The sequence below is a fragment of the Equus przewalskii genome, chromosome 16, assembly GCF_037783145.1.
Source record: "Equus przewalskii isolate Varuska chromosome 16, EquPr2, whole genome shotgun sequence".
NCBI classification, from domain to species: domain Eukaryota; kingdom Metazoa; phylum Chordata; class Mammalia; order Perissodactyla; family Equidae; genus Equus; species Equus przewalskii.
The window spans coordinates 4,278,067-4,296,448 of NC_091846.1; the positions used below are offsets into that span (position 1 = coordinate 4,278,067).

The 18,382-nt window shown below is 42.3% G+C and overlaps 1 protein-coding gene across 3 annotated transcripts in view; it reads right to left on the minus strand.

Moving 5' to 3' along the window:
- MIPEP (mitochondrial intermediate peptidase) overlaps nt 1–18,382 on the minus strand; it is a 185,734-nt gene that overhangs the window by 19,442 nt on the left and 147,910 nt on the right. Inside the window, exons 17-19 of one of the 3 annotated variants that reach the window (XR_011527994.1) lie at nt 8,319–8,440; nt 5,159–5,232; nt 3,673–3,836 (exon numbers count right to left, since the gene is read on the minus strand). Coding sequence is in view for 2 of the 3 variants with exons in the window: in XM_070578600.1 (XP_070434701.1) it covers nt 5,159–5,232; nt 8,319–8,440 (196 nt within the window). In the remaining variant the exon portion in view is untranslated. The remainder of the gene's footprint in view (nt 1–3,672; nt 3,837–5,158; nt 5,233–8,318; nt 8,441–18,382) is intronic. The other 2 variants (XM_070578600.1, XM_070578601.1) reach the window with 2 other exon arrangements.

The window sequence follows — 18,382 nt, forward strand, 5'->3', positions numbered from 1 at the left end:
CAAAAATGAGCACGTTTTGAAAACCATAACGCTCTGCAGAAATGTAAGGTATTATGATTTTAATCGGATCTAGGTAAGGCCCTGTGGGCTCCTAGATTTTGAGTCCATGAGTCAGTCTGGCAACAGGAGAACAAACGGAAGGGAGTTTCACTGAGAACTGACTCGTTTATCTACTATTTCTTTTGTCTTATCTGATGTTTGGTCCTTTTTAAAACTCTGTCAAGTTATTACTTTGCATCTCTACTTGCACACTGCTTTTGGCCAGAGAGTCATAAAAATAAAGCTAACACTTTCTTTTCTGGAAAGGAGCACAGAAATAAAGTTGTTTAATATTTGAAAATAACCTCTTGGAATGCTGAAATCTTGGATGTTAACCTTTCCTTTCCCCCACAAAATTCTCTGCGCAAAGGTTGAGGGGCAAGAGCACAGGGAATGCTAGAACCAGAAGCAGAAACACAAAACTGATCTTGGCATCACACTTATTTGGCTGTGATGAGCATCTCTGTATCAGAATCACCAGGACTGGGGCCAGCCTGGTGGCGCAGCGGTTAAGTTCACACGTCCCGCTTTGGCAGCCTGGTGTTTGCCGGTTTGGATCCTGGGTGTAGACCCATGCACTGCTTGTCAAGCCGTGCTGTGGTAGGCGTCCCACATATAAAGTAGAGGAAGATGGGCACGGATGTTAGCTCAGGGCCAGTCTCCCTCAGCAAAAAGAGGAGGATTGGCAGCAGATGTTAGCTCAGGGCTAATCTTCCTCAAGAAAAAAATAAACAAAGAAGGAACCACCATGACTAAAAATGACGATAAACTGAGTTGACAGCTTGGCCACAAAAGTCTAAAGGGGCTTATATGAAAACAGAGAAAGGAAAATTTTACTGCTGAGCACTGGATGTTGGGCAGGCCTCTCCAATGTCAATGGGAATAGTTAGGATGTGACATTAGAAAAAAAACCTAGACTTTCAGATCACTAAAGCCTCAAGGCTCATGTCACTTGCATCTTCCACATTCTAAAGAGCAGCTCAATCTCAAGTCAGAATCTAAAGACCAACTGAGGAAGACGTGGGAGTCAGCAGGAGAGTCAGCATGGAAACAGAATGAACTTTGACTAAGTTTCATTACCTACGAAAATGGGGGAAACATGACCTACGCTATAGGGGATTAAATGAGACAGCACAGCAGACAACACCTGGCACGTGGCAATTTTTCAATGTTAGGTGTTGTTTCTGGTTATTTAAAGATAAGTAAAATCTGAACCAAAACACTTAACAAAGGCCATTTACTCAAGAATTTTAAATAACATAAACCACTAAAAGATAAAGTGGTTTACAGAGGAAGAAATGCAACCTTGCGTGAGTAACTGATCTGTCATTTACAAACTGCTGAAATAACACAGCTTCGATCCCTAACAGCCATACAATTCCAGGCTCTGTTTGCTGTAGTGGGAACAGCTCTGCTTCCTGGCGGGTACACAGTTACTTCCTTGCTGCTCATGAGCCCTACTGCATGTTTATCTTTCTAGAACACCATACATTTTCTGACATGATTATAACAGGAGCTGAACTTTGATCATGTTCCTTAGCACAATCAAAACATATTCTAGTACATATTTTTAAAAATGGCAAAATGAATAAAAATACTGTATCATCATGGTTTATTTTAAGCAAAAGCTTTAAGTTCTCTTATTACTATGAAATGTGATACTTAACATAAACCAAAAGACATTGTTGGGGTATGGAATGAACAGCAGAAAAACTTAATATTGACAATTAGATATTTGAATTTGAATTGTCTTCAAATTTTGAATACAAAGAGTTCAACCTCACCCCAGAATTGTTGGCAATTAAGAAAGTTGGTTTCAGTCAGGTACGGCCATACTGTGCTTAGTGGAGTATTAAGCAACTGAATATTGTGCTTATAACATATATCTTAATACCTGGTATGAATGTGTTTAAAACTAGATAAGGACATAATTGCAATCTGTAATGCTCTGAATTTCTATCACATTGACTATATCAATTATATAACACACACCTTCTGAGACGACTGAAAAAGGAGCTAAGGAGAAGCAGATTAGAAAGACGCGTTCTGAATCAAATCACATTTTATCTCCATCAGGGAGATGAAGTGACTTTCGCAGCTAATTTACAGATAGTAAGTAGCAGAGCTAGTAACTGCAAATCCAATTCTATTGCACTATTTCACTTTCCTTCTCTGAGAAAGGAAATACTGTTTTAGCCACTATTTTGCTGTCTTCAAATGGTGTTTAAGAGTGTTGAGAGGGAAAAAGTACAGATTCTTGAAGAAAAGCTTTGGGGCTGCAACCTACTCTTTCTGCGAGGCTCCTCAGTGCAGGAGGAGTCAGCACAGAGAGTGGCTGCCTCGCAGGGACAGCAGGACCAAGAGGAGTGCTGTGTTCCCGGGGCTTCCTTTGACCGGTTCTGGCCACAGGGAGATGCGGGGTGGGGGAGAATGGGGACACGACTGGAAAAGACAAAGGGACTCAGAGCTAATGATGCTCGTTCTAAAAAAGGTAAGTAAGCTAAAAGTTCACCTGCATGGTACTTATTATCCAACAATCAAAAGCATTACATATTTGATTTCTTTGAATATGTACCATTCAAAGAGCATAAGCACAGTGCATAGGTATTCTGACTCTAAGGAATGGCCTGGAGTTAATTGGAAACATAAGTCTTCAGTAAGGAGGTTAATAAAGTTGTCATGTGGTCAGGGAGGTACATGATTTGAAGCTAAGGATTCTATTTCTTTACCTTTTTCTACTTAATATAATTTTTCACAAATACCTGGTAAATAGTTAAATAAAATAGATACAGCACCTATAAAAAATTATATTTTCATAAAAGAATAATACCAACTAGATCATTTATGCTTTTATATCACAACTCTCAGTAATTTCGCCCATCAGTATTCCTAGGGGTACCCCAATGTTAAGGCTATAGCCATCATCTAAGACTGTCTTGTTTGGGATACAGGTTGGCCGCATATAAGAAACCGAGAAGCCACTGCCGGTCTTGGCTTACAACTCCAGCCCTATAAAGTGACAATAGGCATACCCTCTTTGCATGTCCCCCATTCATCTTTGACATGTAACAAATCATGTGAATTGGTAAGATCTGACAGAACAACATTAAGAAAAACATTAAAATTTAAAAGCAGAACTGTTCTATTATTGGTGTTAACTGAAATCTGAATACTTCAGCATCCCTGGTTGGAACCACAGTCTTGTTTTTCTCTCATCAGTGTGTGAATTTTAGTGTGAAAAATATTAAGTTTCTTAACACAAAAATTTTTCCTATAAAGAACAAGTTTTAGAGAGGTTTGCCACAACGTTCTTGGAAGCAAAGTAGAAAAATACACCAGCTGAAAGACAAACAGTGAAAAGGATTTAATTGTTTTCTTTTGATGGAACCATACGCAAGCTAATATTTACGTGCAAATAGCATGGAGACCCTGTCTCAAAAAGCATAAGCTAAGCACAGCTACTGGGAGAATATACCTAACAGAAAATCTACACGAGAAAGCAACCCTGGGGCATCTCTTCCATTCTCAACTCACAGTAGGCTGTATACACAGCACCATAAACTTTGAGCTAAAAAGTACATAATTTAAACTAGTAGTTGCTTACTATTATGAGCCAATTAATTTCACTTTTACCTGAGTCTATAACAGACCCTTAACTGGGTGTCCTGTACCACCAACGTGAAACAGCACAGACTACAGAAGAGCTTGGTCTCTGTTGCCAGAAGTCACAGGTTCGAATCCTGGCTCTTCTACTCACTGCCTCATGACATGGGCGGGCACCTGACCTGTTTCATCATCTGTAAAATGGGAATAACAATAATTCCTACCTCATAGGGTTGCTAGAAGATTAAATTAGTCAATGCATGAAAACCATTTAAAAAAGTTCCTGGATGTAGCAGAGTTCAATAAGGGCCAAGAGGGGTCAACTGGGAAGCTGGGGCAGCATCAGCATGCCTTCCTCATCTCAGGAGGACAACTCTGGGGCATGCTGCTCTGATGGGAGACCCAAGTGCCACTGGCAAAGGACAGCCGGGCTGGGCTACATAAAGTGCAGGATCTCCGGGCTGGCTGATTTGTTTTACAAGCTTGCTGTGGCATTGGGCCTGGATAAACACACCCTTCTGGAAAGGCTGATGGAAGGAATCTCCATGGGAGCAGGATTTTTGCATACGTTGTCTTTCAATGCTTCACCTTCACACTTATAATAGTGCCTGGCGACAAGTTAAGCTGAACAAATGAAGAGCTGAAGGAAAGATCTGGAGCTCTGCTAGAAAGGGCAATAGGTATTTGATGGAACAGATCTAAACAAGGAAACAGTTACAGCAGACCCATTACTATCAGGACCGACTACTACAAGGAGAACAATGTTTCTCTAATACCAGAAGTTATTTCCTAAATGCAGTCTTGATCAGACAGTCAGAGGGATCACCTGCAAGTATAAATGCTGATACACTGAGAAAGTCCAGTAATATCCACATCTTCCTTAAATATCTGTGAGAACATTTTATGCAAAGTCATGATGGTCAGGTCCATTTACAATTACATTTTCAGTGAAAATAATTAAATTAAAAAGTTACCTCCAAAATTACATAGGAAAACAAGCATTGTGATACCTCAAAGAAAAGATTTAATTAGGTTCTAATTTTTCAACAGGTAAAAAATCCAACTTGATGCCTTGGAATTCTAGCAAATGTATGGCTAAGCTTTCAGAGAAAGAAATTAAGGAATAAGAAATAAATGAGTTCTTTAGGCTAAAGAAATACATTGTGACCTATTAAAATCTAAAGGCAAACCCTCTGAGAATTTATGACAAATTTAACGATTTCCTATTAGAGTGTTAGTAACATTTTGAAATGTTATCCTGGCATTCTAAATAAATCACAGTAACTAAAGTTTAATTTGTTATTTGGGATACAATGAAATAGATGCTCAGAACAAAGTACACAGCTGAAGCATCATTGCTTTCAAACAAAAAACGTGTGTGGAGAAAACGTGAAACAGCTTTCATTATAGATGGTGCAAAAACATAACTCAAAGTGCCAATACTAGGACATATAACCCATAAAACCCTAAAAAAACAACGGATCACAGGAGAGTTCGCACTCGTTGCTTTGTTTACCTTGAACCATGAGCATGGGCTCCTTGCCCCCGCCGTGTGCCAGCATCTCCCTGCGGTAGCGCTCTCCTGCCGCCCTGGGGGGACAGGAGATTCTGTTACAGGCACCTGTGCACACAGCTGGCTTGGGCCCCATCACACTTGTCTCAGTGTGAAGCCACACTGATGTCACATTCAGAAAAGCTGCCACCACGAGACAACTGGCCCTTTATTATTTTCTTGCTTCTAAAAATCTAATTCTGATTTTTACTTATTCTAACAAGTAGAACCAGGTGTGATATATTTACTATAAAAGGATAACTATATTTTTAGCTTTATGTTTTGTAGCAAGCAAACTCTCTTCATAGAAAGGATTATTTAATGTATTATAGAATAAGTAAAAAATTATATTCTATTCTCCATCATCTTTAGGATTATTTTAAAAGTGTGATTTGAAATCATTTATGGCATTCTTTACTTTCATAAAAGAATCTGGGACGGCATCCAACAGAGAGAGAAAAATAGTACTCTGAAATAAGAGGGAAGGCAAAAAAGCTGGCAGGAGAGGGTTAATTAGACCAGGAGACCCTGGCTAAGGACAACAGCTAATGGAAGAGACAACTGACTCTCGCATGAACTGGTGGGGAGGACAAAGGGCGAAGAGCTCATTCTCACTGTGTGACGCTGTCAGCTGGATTCTATAAGGAACACTGTCTACAATACGTGAAGGCAGATCGTAAAGACTTCTGTTGTTGTTGTTGCTGTTGTTGAGGAAGATCTGCCCAGAACTAACATCTGTGCCAATCTTCCTCCACTTTGCATGTGGGTCACTGCCCACATGGTGACATCAAACAGGAATCTTGGTTACATCCTGAAGGAGCTCTATGGCAAAGTGTGCCAGGAAGCAGGAAACGTGGACAGAAAGCTGGGCCTTCTGGGAGATGAGGTGGCTGGGAGGCCCCACCTGACCTCTGGTCTGGGGGCTCAGCAAGCCCTCCCCGCCCGGCACGGAGCGCCCTCCCCTAAGTAAACTCCTGCTCTCAGGCCTCCAGCTGCTGGCCTGCCTCCGCTCCACGCTGCCTGGCGTCCTGATGAAGGGGGGCTTCCAGCCCAGGGATTCTTCAGATCTGAGATCAAGAAGGATCTTTTGACAGAGGTTAGGAATTTCCTAGTCCAATGAGTATTTTTACTAGCTTACTTTTACATGTCTATAAAAGTACGGCAACTACATGTCTAGGCAAGAATGCATACAAAACAAGATATAAATACTTGGAAATACATGTATTTAATAGTATGTGGTTTTCTAGTAAAGCATAGTTCCTTTAAACAAGATAATATTTTGCCTATTTTACAGAAATCTCCAGTAAAGAATTGTAATCCCCAAAATTGATTTACTGTGGTCAATTCTGGCTTTAGATCCTTTGAAAATAATAAAATCTGAAAAGCAGACCAAATGTCTGCAGTGTGCAAAGGGCAGAAGAGAAAATAACATGTGGGTGCCAGGCTGTAAAACATTTAAAAACTCTATGACATCACATTCGAGTTCAAAAGATTCTAGAACTGAATGTGACTATTAACTGCTGAGAAAATCCAAACTCATGTCAAGTTCTAGGGAAAGCTGAGGGGTGTGGAGGAGGCAGGAGGGAGCAGGGACTAGAATTCGAGACCTAGATGATAATCTTGGTCCAGTTTCTACCTGTGCAGCCCTAACAAATGCGCTGTCCTCTCTGAGCCTCACCACTGTGCCAAGGCTGCTGGGAAAGGAAAATGACACGCCATCTGGACACTCTAGGGCGCTCCAGAGTCTAAGCTGCCACTAATCACAAACCCTGAGAGCACTGAAGATAACAGTCACCAGCCACGGCTGCCTGAGAGGGATGTGGACATGTATTTATTTGTGTGAAGAGGAGAAAAATGTTTTAAACAACTATTAGACCAGATCCTCATTAGTGGTTTTCTTTCAAAGAAAGCTCCTTCTCAGGATCCACGAAACCGGACCTGACTTCCCCGTGATTCCCACTTTCAGAGGAGCCCGTGAGGAGCCTCACAAGGAGGCCCAGGCAGGGAGCAGCAGGAGCTCTCCCGTCCTCTGCCCAACAGGGCCTTCAAGATCCCGGGGAAAGGGGGCTGCCTGTCCCAGCCCCCAGCTCCTCCACGTCCTGCCTCCGCTGTCAGGCAGAGTGGGCATCACGTGTCCCTACAGGAAGCCACCTACCAGGACTTCCCCATGGAATCAGTCCAGGCTCACCACAGGCACCGGCTAATCTAACGGCATCCGCTCTGGGAGGGGCCAGGGGGTCCCCGCACACACACATTTGTGTAGTTTCTACTGAGAAAACTGCAATTGTGCTGTCTGAACCACTGACTATCCTGATGGGAGACATGGCAAGCGAGGCTGCTCAGGAGGGCCCTGGATGGCAGGCCGGATGGGCAATGCAGGGCGGGGCTCTGCAGCTACCCACTCCCTCAGTGGCCGCCAGTGCCCCCATGAAGGGGAGCTGTGGACAGAACGGTTGGCAGAGCCCTTCTTCAGACTGCCACCGTCTCCCATGGGGAGGACCTCCCCAGGGAAGAAACTGTCCTAAAGTCTGGCAGAGGGGGAACTTTCCAGAACAAACTGGATGCAACTGTCAATAAAGTTTCCAGTGGTACTGCTCCCAAATGAAAAATAGTAACAAGTCCTTTGTTGGGCAATAAAGAAGAAATAAGGTGTTCACGTGAGTGAAACTTCAGATGTTTGTGCTAAAAATAAGGACGCTTGTGAAAGTGACAGGAAGCACTGCGAGCAGCAGGGTACCAACAATAGGGGAGGCTGGGAAACGAAGAAAACCCGCAGGAGAGGCATGGAGACAAAGCAGTCGAGGCCCATTTCGTGCAAAGTGAAGAGCCCTCATGCGAGGGTCCCTGCGGGCAGACAGATGGCACACACCCTGGCCGGGGCGTGGGAGCGGGTGCTGTGGAAAGGAAGCCCAGGGCCCGACCTCTGTGAGCGGGAGGAGGCTCAGCCGGAGGCCCGGGGTGGTTTGGGCCGTGCTGAGAACGCCTCCTGGGGCCTGAGCTTCCCCAGGCTCAGGCTGTGCCCCGAGCTGCCGAGGTGCTCGGAGTCTGACTTTGGATGCAAGGGTGGGGGATTACTGAAGTTGAAGAAGGGGACATTTTATGAAGTCCCACTCCCTCTTATTACCTGTTAAAAGGATCCTGTAGAAAACATTCCTTCCAAACCATGGAAGCTACTGCCCTGGACATCAGGTAGGAGTAGTATTTGGCACCGTAGCCCACGAGGTGGCTGAACCGCAGCTGCCAGGCCTGCCAGGAGAGAAACACAGCACAGGAAACAACTAAGTCTCCATGTTTTCAGACATTTATGAGAACGCAATGGAAGCACGCAAGGAAATCTGCAAGTGTTTTAGTTTAAATTTCACTTTAGGGAGCCACATCACTCATTAATATTAATATTCTTTCATGTTTCATACAGTTATGGGCTGAGGTGTCCCCTCAAAATTTATATTGAGTCTTAACTCCCCAGTACCTCAAAATGTAACTATTTGGAGGTAGGGCCTTTAAAAGGTGATTCTGTTAAAATGAGGCCATTAGGGTGGGCCTTAATCCAAGAGGATTGGCATCCTTATAAGAAGAGGGACAGACAGCAGGCATGGGCCTGCACAGAGGAAAGACAGCAAGAAGCCGGCCACCTGTGAGCCACGGAGAAAGGCCTCTCCTGAGACCAGACCCAACACCTCACCGTTCTGTGCAAGTCCAGCACTGCCGGGGTTCATTTCCGAGGTAGCAGTGTGGAGAGGGCCACCCAGACGTGGCGGCAAGTGTGACCATGATGCACCAGGGCTGGACGTTCACCTCTATTCTAGCCTGCCGGGAACACCTGGCCATTGCAGCAGGAGAGGGCATTTCGGGTGGCACTGAGTGTGTCCTTTCTTTTTGAAGACCAAGGTGTAGGTATTATAAGAAAGGCCACGTGAGTTTTCATGGAAGAACACTCTTCCACTAAAAAGTTCTTTTGCTATGAATTCTCCATACTAAAAGCTGCAAACGTCTCCATTCCTTCCAGCTGGAAGGAGGAGGGTTATCCAAGTGCAAACGCACAAGCTGACCACAGTGCACTCACGGCAAGATGGCTACAACGAAAGCTTGGACTGCCAGAACCATCTGCAAGACATATTCATGACTTTAAAGCTTTTACGCTTCTGAGACAAATCTGACCTGCAATAACTACTGTCTTCTAATGTATGCTCTATCTGACATGAAAATTTTTTGAAAAAAATTAAAGCCTAAGTTTTCAAACTGAGATAATCATTATCTAATAAATCTTTTAACTCCCTGGAAAATAACATATAATTCTCATCACAAATCTATAAACTAGATAAGCAAATTCTACCTAACTGACTAAGAAACAAATATTAAAAAAATAAACGGTTCCTTGATCACAGTGGTGTGGCAAATTTCAGAACACACTCTAAGTCCTGTATCCAGCACACAGTGACTTTAACGATGACGTCGCAGTGCCAGTTACTCCCTGGGTGTGGTCATGCTTTAAGACAAACACTTTGCCTGGACTGGGCAAAGGAGCTGCTATAAAGGAAGGCATGCTGCAGCACTCACACTAATTTAGAACACGAACATCTCAGGAATATGATATGAATAATTATCCTCAATATCCACGCTCCCCTTTTTTCAAAAAGGATACGACTGGAAGTAAAGTGGGCGCCTTGTGAGTTGTGTCCTTTCCTCCTTGTGGTGGGCCACATCAGGCTATCTGTGAAGGGGAGACCCCAGCGATGGGGGAGCCACAAGCCAGGAGCGCGGTCTGTGACTCCACACGGCCGCCACCAGTGCTGTGCGGGTGTGCTTGCACAGCTGTTAGTTTGGGTCTGTTCCAGTAACAAGCCCTGGATCCTTCCTAATTCACCCCAGGCACAGGGGCTGCCACCGGGCAGCACCATAAAGACAGGAAGCACTGTAGTGCTGAGGCCCTAGGAGCTCAACTGTGGCCCCCTCCGGCCGGGAGAATGATCGCACTCTCCTGCCAGCAAGTACCCTCAGGGGACCGTGTGGGGCATGGGGAGGTAGAGACAGGCTTTCTACCCTGTTTATATTCAAGTGGTATTTAAACTGAAGGCAAATAGCCAAGGATCATCAAAGGGTCAAATTCCCTTACAACAAACTTTGAGTAAATTTTTAGTCAAAGGGGTGGGTCTTTTGGAGTGCATTTATAACACACACATAGTTCTGTATACTCCAGCATATTAAAAGAAGGGATCTATGTCAGTTTTTGTATGATGCTGGAATCTTAATGGACCACTGGTAATCTCTCTCATATAAAGGCACTGGGACGTGATGGTATATTTTGTAATGGAATACGGCCTGCTGCTTTGATTTGATTCTGTACTCCTACTGGCTCTCACGCTATCGATGATGTAAACCTCTCTCGGGGTGGAAGCCCCAAGACTGGCAGCACACAGCTAAGGGGCTCTGCCTGTGAAACTTTTTCTTCTTGGTATTCTGCCAAAACTAGTTTGGCAGCCTTTGCAGTACAGAGCAGAGCTTAATTTTGTTTAGATTCAAGCTGAATACAGTTTTATTTTGTCTTGAAAGCAGGCCTACTTCAATAGTGACAGTTGATTTGAGCTAAGAAATTTTAAGTTCCTTAGTTTCATCAACTTGTAACTGAGTTCTCACATAAACAGAGTAATAAAAATAAGACCTTTCAGAAGTGTAGAAAGAGACATCAGGATCTGTGCACTGCAGCTTCCCAAATTGCCACAGCATCCACCTTTCACCAACACCCCGAGCTGGGTACAGACATTCTGGCACAAGGCACACCTCCCTGTGTCTTGTTCTTTAATCACAGGTTTGAGTCCAGTACTACACCCTTTCCATACCTCAAGACATGCTAAATAAATTATACCCACCTGATACCTTTCATCAGTGGTTTATAAGTTTATGGCAGGCTAAGACCTACAATTCCACTGCTGCTTGACCACAAAGAGCTGAATTCCTGCTAATTCAATCTAATATTAAGTACTCGTTACCATTTCACTTATTCATCAGGAAAAAGAAAAGACAGCATTTCGTCTGACGCTCTGGAATTATGCTATCCTCTTCCTTTTAAACTGAAGTTTTCCTCTTCCTAAGGCACATCTGTCAGATGGACAAAAGTTTCCGCCCTTCCTTCAAAGTGTACTGTGTGGACCTGATCTTAAAAACAGAGGACTCAATTGCCTTTGCAGTTTCTCTTTTATTCTGACTAGAGGTGTAGATCTTCCAAGTCTAACACTATCCACAGGCATGGCTGTTAAAAACTTTTCTTGGGGTTGGCCCCGTGGGCAAGTGGTTAAAGTTCTATGTGCTCCATGTCGGCGGCCCAGGTTCACAGGTTCAGATCCTGGGTGTGGAACTACTCCACTCATCAGCCATGCTGTGGAGGTGACCCACATACAAAATGGAGGAAGACTGGCACGGATGTTAGCTCAGGGCTAATCTACTTCAAGCAAAAATAGAGGAAGATTGGCAACAGATGTTAGCTGAGGGTGACTCTTCCTCACCAAAAAACCCACAAGAACAAAAACAAAACTTTTCTTGAGTTAGATAATCTCAATGGTCCCATATGAAGTACAAAAACATGTAGCAGACAAAGCAGCCTGGTAGGAGCTCCTGGATACTGTGACTTGCTTTAGAGCTCAGCAAAGGGAACCCTTTGAGGATTCGTATTTGCTGTAGCCCTTTCCTAACCACAGGATTTTCCTCCAGCCAAATCAGAGCCAGGGCCAGAAATGGAAAGGCAGCAGAGTAGCTGGTTATTTAAGTGAAAAGAGCTGACAACAGCAACTCCATTTTGTACCCTGGACTCCATCTTGTTAAAAACACGAAACTATGCTGACCTTGCTGACCTGAGAAAAGGGAGTTATTTGCTCAGAAAGGACTTTCTGAAGGGCTATGCAAAAATATACTTTTTTCTAGTAATAACAAGATGTCCTTGAGTAAGCCAATGAGCTGAACATAAAGTGACCCTCCCTAGCAAATAACTGAGGTGGTTGTTCTGGGCTCTCCTTTTTGCTCATAAAAACTCCTGACTTTTACTCCTCAGGGGGACACTTTTCTGGCTGCTGTGGAACCTGTGTTCCCCGAACTGCAATTCTAAGACCCCAAAGAAATGCTCTCCTTTTGTTTTTTCTAAGTTGACACTTACTATCTATTTTCTGTTTCCAACCTAGAAGAGAGACTAGTGCAGAGTAAGCACTTATTAACTGTGTGTTAAATGTTGAATGACTGACCTAATCATTTCTCTTAATTATATTATCGAATAGCACATCATTTCGTCATTTCTAGTTGTATGTGTATAAATGCATTTAACTACAATTTACTTTAAAATAACCTTATTACTGGAACATTAGAAACTGCATGAGAACAGAAATGACACCCAGTGCTTCCTTAGTTTGTGTCATACTGAACTGAAATTTCCTTAAGAGCAAGGATTGCAATGCTGTGTCCATATCTAGACTCAGCACGACACCTGGAGCACAACAGAAATTCAACAGTTATCTGTTGGATGGATGGATGGATGGATGGACAGACGGACAGACACTATAGGATTCTTTCACAGTGATGTTCAATGTTACTGACAGATTGGACTTTTGACTGAGATGAGGAGGCCAGGAATAATATCTGAATCACAAACAAGAGGATATTAGAAAGCTAAAAACAAATTTTGCATCTCAGGCTATTAATAATACTTTTTTTAAAAAGAATTATTTGACTATATTATTTGATAGATGATTTAAGACTTCTGAGGCTAATTTTGGCACCAGATCTCCAGGTAGTGCTCCCTAGTGTGTGATTCAGTCTCCTCCAAGCTTCATAGACTCTAAATGGGCTGGCAATACTATACAAGCTCATAAAGGCCTATTGTTCAAAGTGTACCCATTGTAATCAGAATAACTAAAGGACAGCAAGATAGAAAGCAGCAAACGCCTGAGCTAGTCTTTGTGGACAGACTATTTTGACTTCTCACATTCTCCATGTACAATATTGTTGGTTTGTGGAACACCTATGATGATCCCAAATCACTGGCATCCAAAATTGCTTAACTATTTCACCCCAATGGAGAGCAGAAGGAGATATTCTCCTAACTGCCTTCTCATGTTCATATTCTCTCTCTCTTAATGTGTGTTTGTATATATTTTCCATGAATGAATATAAACTAGTATTTCTAATTTGATAAAATTCCCTATTGACATTTTACAAAAATCAAAAGGAAAAATTAAAAAATATCTTGAGACCAATGGAAATGAAAACACAACATACTAAAACTTATGGGATGTAGCAAAAGCAATTCTAAGAGGGGTGTTTATAGCAATAAATGCCTACATTAAGAAAAAAGAAAGATCTCAAATAAACAACCTAATTTAACACTTCAAAACATTAGAAAAAGAAGAACAAACTAAGCCCAAAGTTAGCAGAAGGAAGGAAATAACAAAGATCAGAGCAGAAATAAATGAAATAGAGACTAAAAAAAAAAAACAATAGAAAAGATCAATGAAACTAAGCTGTTTTTTTCCCAAAGATAAACAAAACAGACAAACCTTTAGTTACACTCACTAAGAAAAAGAGAGAGAGGGGGGAATCAAATTAACAAATTAGAAATGAAAAAGGATACAAGAGACACCAAAGAAATTCAAAGGATTGTAGGAGACTACTATGAAAATTATTTGCCAACAAATTCAACAACCTAGAGGAAATGGATCAATGCCTACCAACATACAATCTATCAAGACAATCATGAAGAAACAGAAAATATGAACAGACCAGTTACTAGGAAGCAGATTGAATCAGGAATCAAAAACCTCTGAACAAACAGAAGTCCAGGCTTCACTGGTGAATTCTATCAAACGTTTAAAGAAGAATTAACACCAACCCTTCTCTAACTCTTCCAGAAAACAGAAGAGAAGCAAACACTTCCAAACTCATTTTATGGGGCCAGCATTACCCTGATACCAAAACCAGAGAAGGATACTACAAGAAAAGAAAATTACAGACCAATGTGCCTGATGAACATAGATGCAAAAATCCTCACCAAAATATTAGCAAACTGAAGTCAACAATGCATTAAAAGGATCATACATCATACTCAAATGAGATTTATTCCAGGGATACAAGGATGATTCAACATCCACATATCAATCAATGTCATACACCATATTAATAAAATGAAGGAGAAAAATCATATGATCATCTCAATAGATGCAGATAAAGCATCTGACAAAATTCAACATCCTTTCATGATAAAAACTGTTAACAAACTTGGTATAGAGGGAATGTACTCCAACAGAATACAGGCCATATATGACAAGCCCACAGCTAACATCACACTCAGTGGTGAAAAACATAGTACTGAAAGTCCTAGCCAGAGCAATTAGGCAAGGGAAAAAAAGGCATATAAATCAGACAGGAAAAAGTAAAACTGTCTCTATTTGCAGATGACCTGATACTATACACAGAAAACCCTAAAGACTCCACCAAAAAAACTGTTAGAACTAAGCAACAAATTCAGTAAAGTTGCAGGATACAAAATCAAAATACAGAAATCAGTTGTGTTTCCATATACTAATAATGAACTATCAGAGAAATTAAGAAAACAATCCCATTTACAATGGCATTAGAAAGAATAAAATACCTAAGAATAAATTTAACTAAGAAGGTGAAAGATCTGTATACTGAAAACTATAAGACGGTGATGAAAGAAATTGAAGAAGATACAAATAAGTAGAAAGATATTCCATGCCCATGGATTGGAAGCATTAATATTGTTAAAATGTCCATACTACCTAAAGCATTCTACAGATTCAATGCAATCAATCCTTATCAAAATTTCAATGGCATTTCTTAGAGAAATAGAAAAAACAATCCCAAAATTTGTATGGAAATACAAAAGACCCTGAATAGCCAAAGCAATCTTGAGAAACAATAACAAAGCTGGAGGTATCATGCTCCCTGATTTCAAACTATATTACAAAGATATAATAATCAAAAAAGTATGGAATTGGCATAAATAGACAAATAGATCAATGCAACAGACTAGAAAGCCCAGAAATAAACCCACACATATATGGTCAATTAATTTATGACAAAGAACATACAACAGGGAAAGGATAGTCTCTTCAATTAATGGTGTTGGGAAAACTGGACAGCCACGTGCAAAAGAATGAAACTGAACCTCCATCTTAGAACACACACAAAAATTAACTAAAAATGGATTAAATAGTTGAACATAAGACCTGAAACCATAAAAGTCTTAGAAGAAAACATAGGGAAAGAGCTCCTTAATATTGACTTTTGCCAATGATTTTCAAATTTGACACCAAAAGCAAAGGCAAATAAACACGTGGGACTACATCAAACTAAAAAGCTTCTGCACAGCAAAGGAAACCAACAACAAAATGAAAAAGCAACCTACTGAATGGGAGAAAATATTTACAAATCATGTACCTGACAAGGAGTTATTATCCAAAATATATAAAAAACTCACACAATTCAATAAACAAAAATCCGATTAAAACTGGGCAGAGGATCTGAACAGACATATTTCCAAATGAGACATACAAACATCCAACAGGCTACATGAAAAGATACTCAACATCACTAATCACCAGGCAAGGGCAAATCAAAACCACAGTGAGATATCATCTTACACTTGTTAGAATGGCTACCATCAAAAAGACTAGAGATAAAAAATGTTGGCGAGGATGTGGAAAAAAGGGGACCCTTGTACACTGTTGGTGGGAATATAACTTGGTACTGTCATTATGAAAAACAGTATGGAGATTCCTCAAAAAATGAAAAATAGAACTACCGTATGATCCAGCAATCCCACTTGAGGGTATTTATCTGAAGGAAACAAAAACATTCTTTCGAAAAGATACCTGCACCTCCTATATTCACCACAGCATTACTCACAATGGCTAAGACATGGAAACAACCTAAGTGTCCATCAACGGATGCATGGATAAAGGAAATGTCAGATGTACATACAATGGAATATTATTTGGCCATAAAAAATAAGGAAACCTTGTCATTTTCGACAACATGGATGAACCCAGAGGGCATTATGCTAAGTGAAATAAGCCAGACAGAGAAAGACAAATACTGTATGATCTCACTTATATGTGGAATCTAAAAGAAAAAGAAGTCGAACCCATAGAAACAGAGAGTGGAAAAGTGGTTGCCAGGGGCTGGGGGGTGGGGAAAAAGGGAGCAGTTGGTAAAAGTGTACAAACCTTCAGTTAGAAGATGAATAAGGTCTGAGGATCTAGTGTGTAACCATTGTGACTATAGTTGATAACACTGTATTGCAATAATTGAAATTTGCTAAGTGTAGAACTTAAATGGTCTCCCCAAAAAAAGGGTAAATAAGAGAGGTGATGGAGGTGTTAATTAATTCAATTAACTCCTTCAATCAAGGAGGTGGGTGTCTGCATACAATAAGAAAAAAACCAGGAAAGTGAACATGGAAAAAACATGACTGTCCTTTGTAGACAGAATTTGCTGCTCATGCATAAGAAGTAATGCAGAGCAGACAGTAACTTCTCAGTGGGGAAAACGAACCCAAGAGCAAGGGCATGACCCATGGACTCCACAGAGACGTGTGAGGGAGGCAAATGGGTGGAGAAGGGCTATCATCCGGCTGTGTGGGCAGAGGCTTCCTCAACTCTTACTTCATTCCTCCAGGGGCCTAGCTTATAGATTTATAAGCAGCATCTCCAACTTATCTTGGAGCAGGCAGACAGGATCCCTGTCCTGTAAGACAAAGGTGCAGTACGAACAGGGGAAGGACAAATGGAACCATGTCAGACAGGGCTTATCAACTTCGAGCATCAAACAGGCCAGAGAACCCTGGAATTTCTTCTTGGAACCCCTACCTGTTAGATGTCATCTCCTATCACTCTCTCCTCCTCACTCTGCTCTTCTACTGGTCAGAAAACACAATAGGTAAGCTCCTGCTCCTGCTCCTGCAAGTCCTGTCCTTGCTTTTCTCTCTGCCTCAGATACTCTATATGGCTCACTCCCCCACCTTCTGTTCAAAGTATACTTTACCAGCAAGGCCTTCTCTGACGATGAAAAAGGGCACTACCTCACTCAGTGCTGATGGTGGGCACAGTCGAGAGACTGACAGTGGGGTCCTCTCACCTTCAGTTTTACTGCTGCCCCCTTGCTCCCCAGCAGCTGGGCCCCCCGGCACTCCGCCTCCATCCTCATGGCAGTAGGGGCCTGCTCAGGGCCTGGCTCCCCACTCACCCATCCCCATGACGGAAGGCTGGCTGGTGAGCTCCCACTCCATGCCTTCTTACTCGGTCAGGGCCTGATTCTCCTGCCTGCGCCTTAGCCTCACCTTGCTGCCCTCTGGGGATGGATCTCCTTCATGTTGGACTAGAGTCCTTGGCTCAGGGCCACTTTGCCCCATCATAGTGACTGCCCCTACCCCTCTCCCCATTAATCTAATTGGTCAACACCTGGGATGATCATAGTGGAATGGCCGAGGGGAATGATTTAGGGAGATGGGGGATGAAAATACACTTTAATATTTTCAATTTACTATCCCAATTACAAATGAGTTTTCATCATGCCCTCAAAGTCTTTAAAGAGAAAACTGGGGAGGCTGTTCTTCCTTCTCTGAACTCCTAGAGCCCTTGACATCTCACCAGCAGCAAGGGCCTGCACTGCTATTGCAGATGCACACGTTCCTTTCCTCCTCAGTGAGGGGCAAGAAACACAATAGTTAAACATACGGGCTCAAAATTCAGCCATCTTTCCAAAGTTCACTGACCACCCACGGCATGCTGGACACTGCTAGAGAGAGCACTCATGGATGCGGCCCTCATGGCCACACAGTCTACTGAGGAGACAGACACTGAATAAAGGGTCACCTGGACAAGACTGCCACATGTGCATCCAGGCTCCACACTGACCAGCTGTACAACCATCACCAGATCCCATGACCTCTGTAAAGCCTCATCTTGAGCATGTGACCATGATAACGCCCACCTCACAGGACTGTGACTACGATGACACCCACCTCACAGGACTGTGACCACAATGACGCCCACCTCACAGGACTGTGACGTGGGTTAAACAAGAGAAAGCAAGGAAAAAGTTCACACTGTGCTGGCCGTCAGCGAGGGCTGTTTGTCAGCTGCTAACATAACCCTTTGAAAGCAGAACACCGTGCACCCCTTTCTA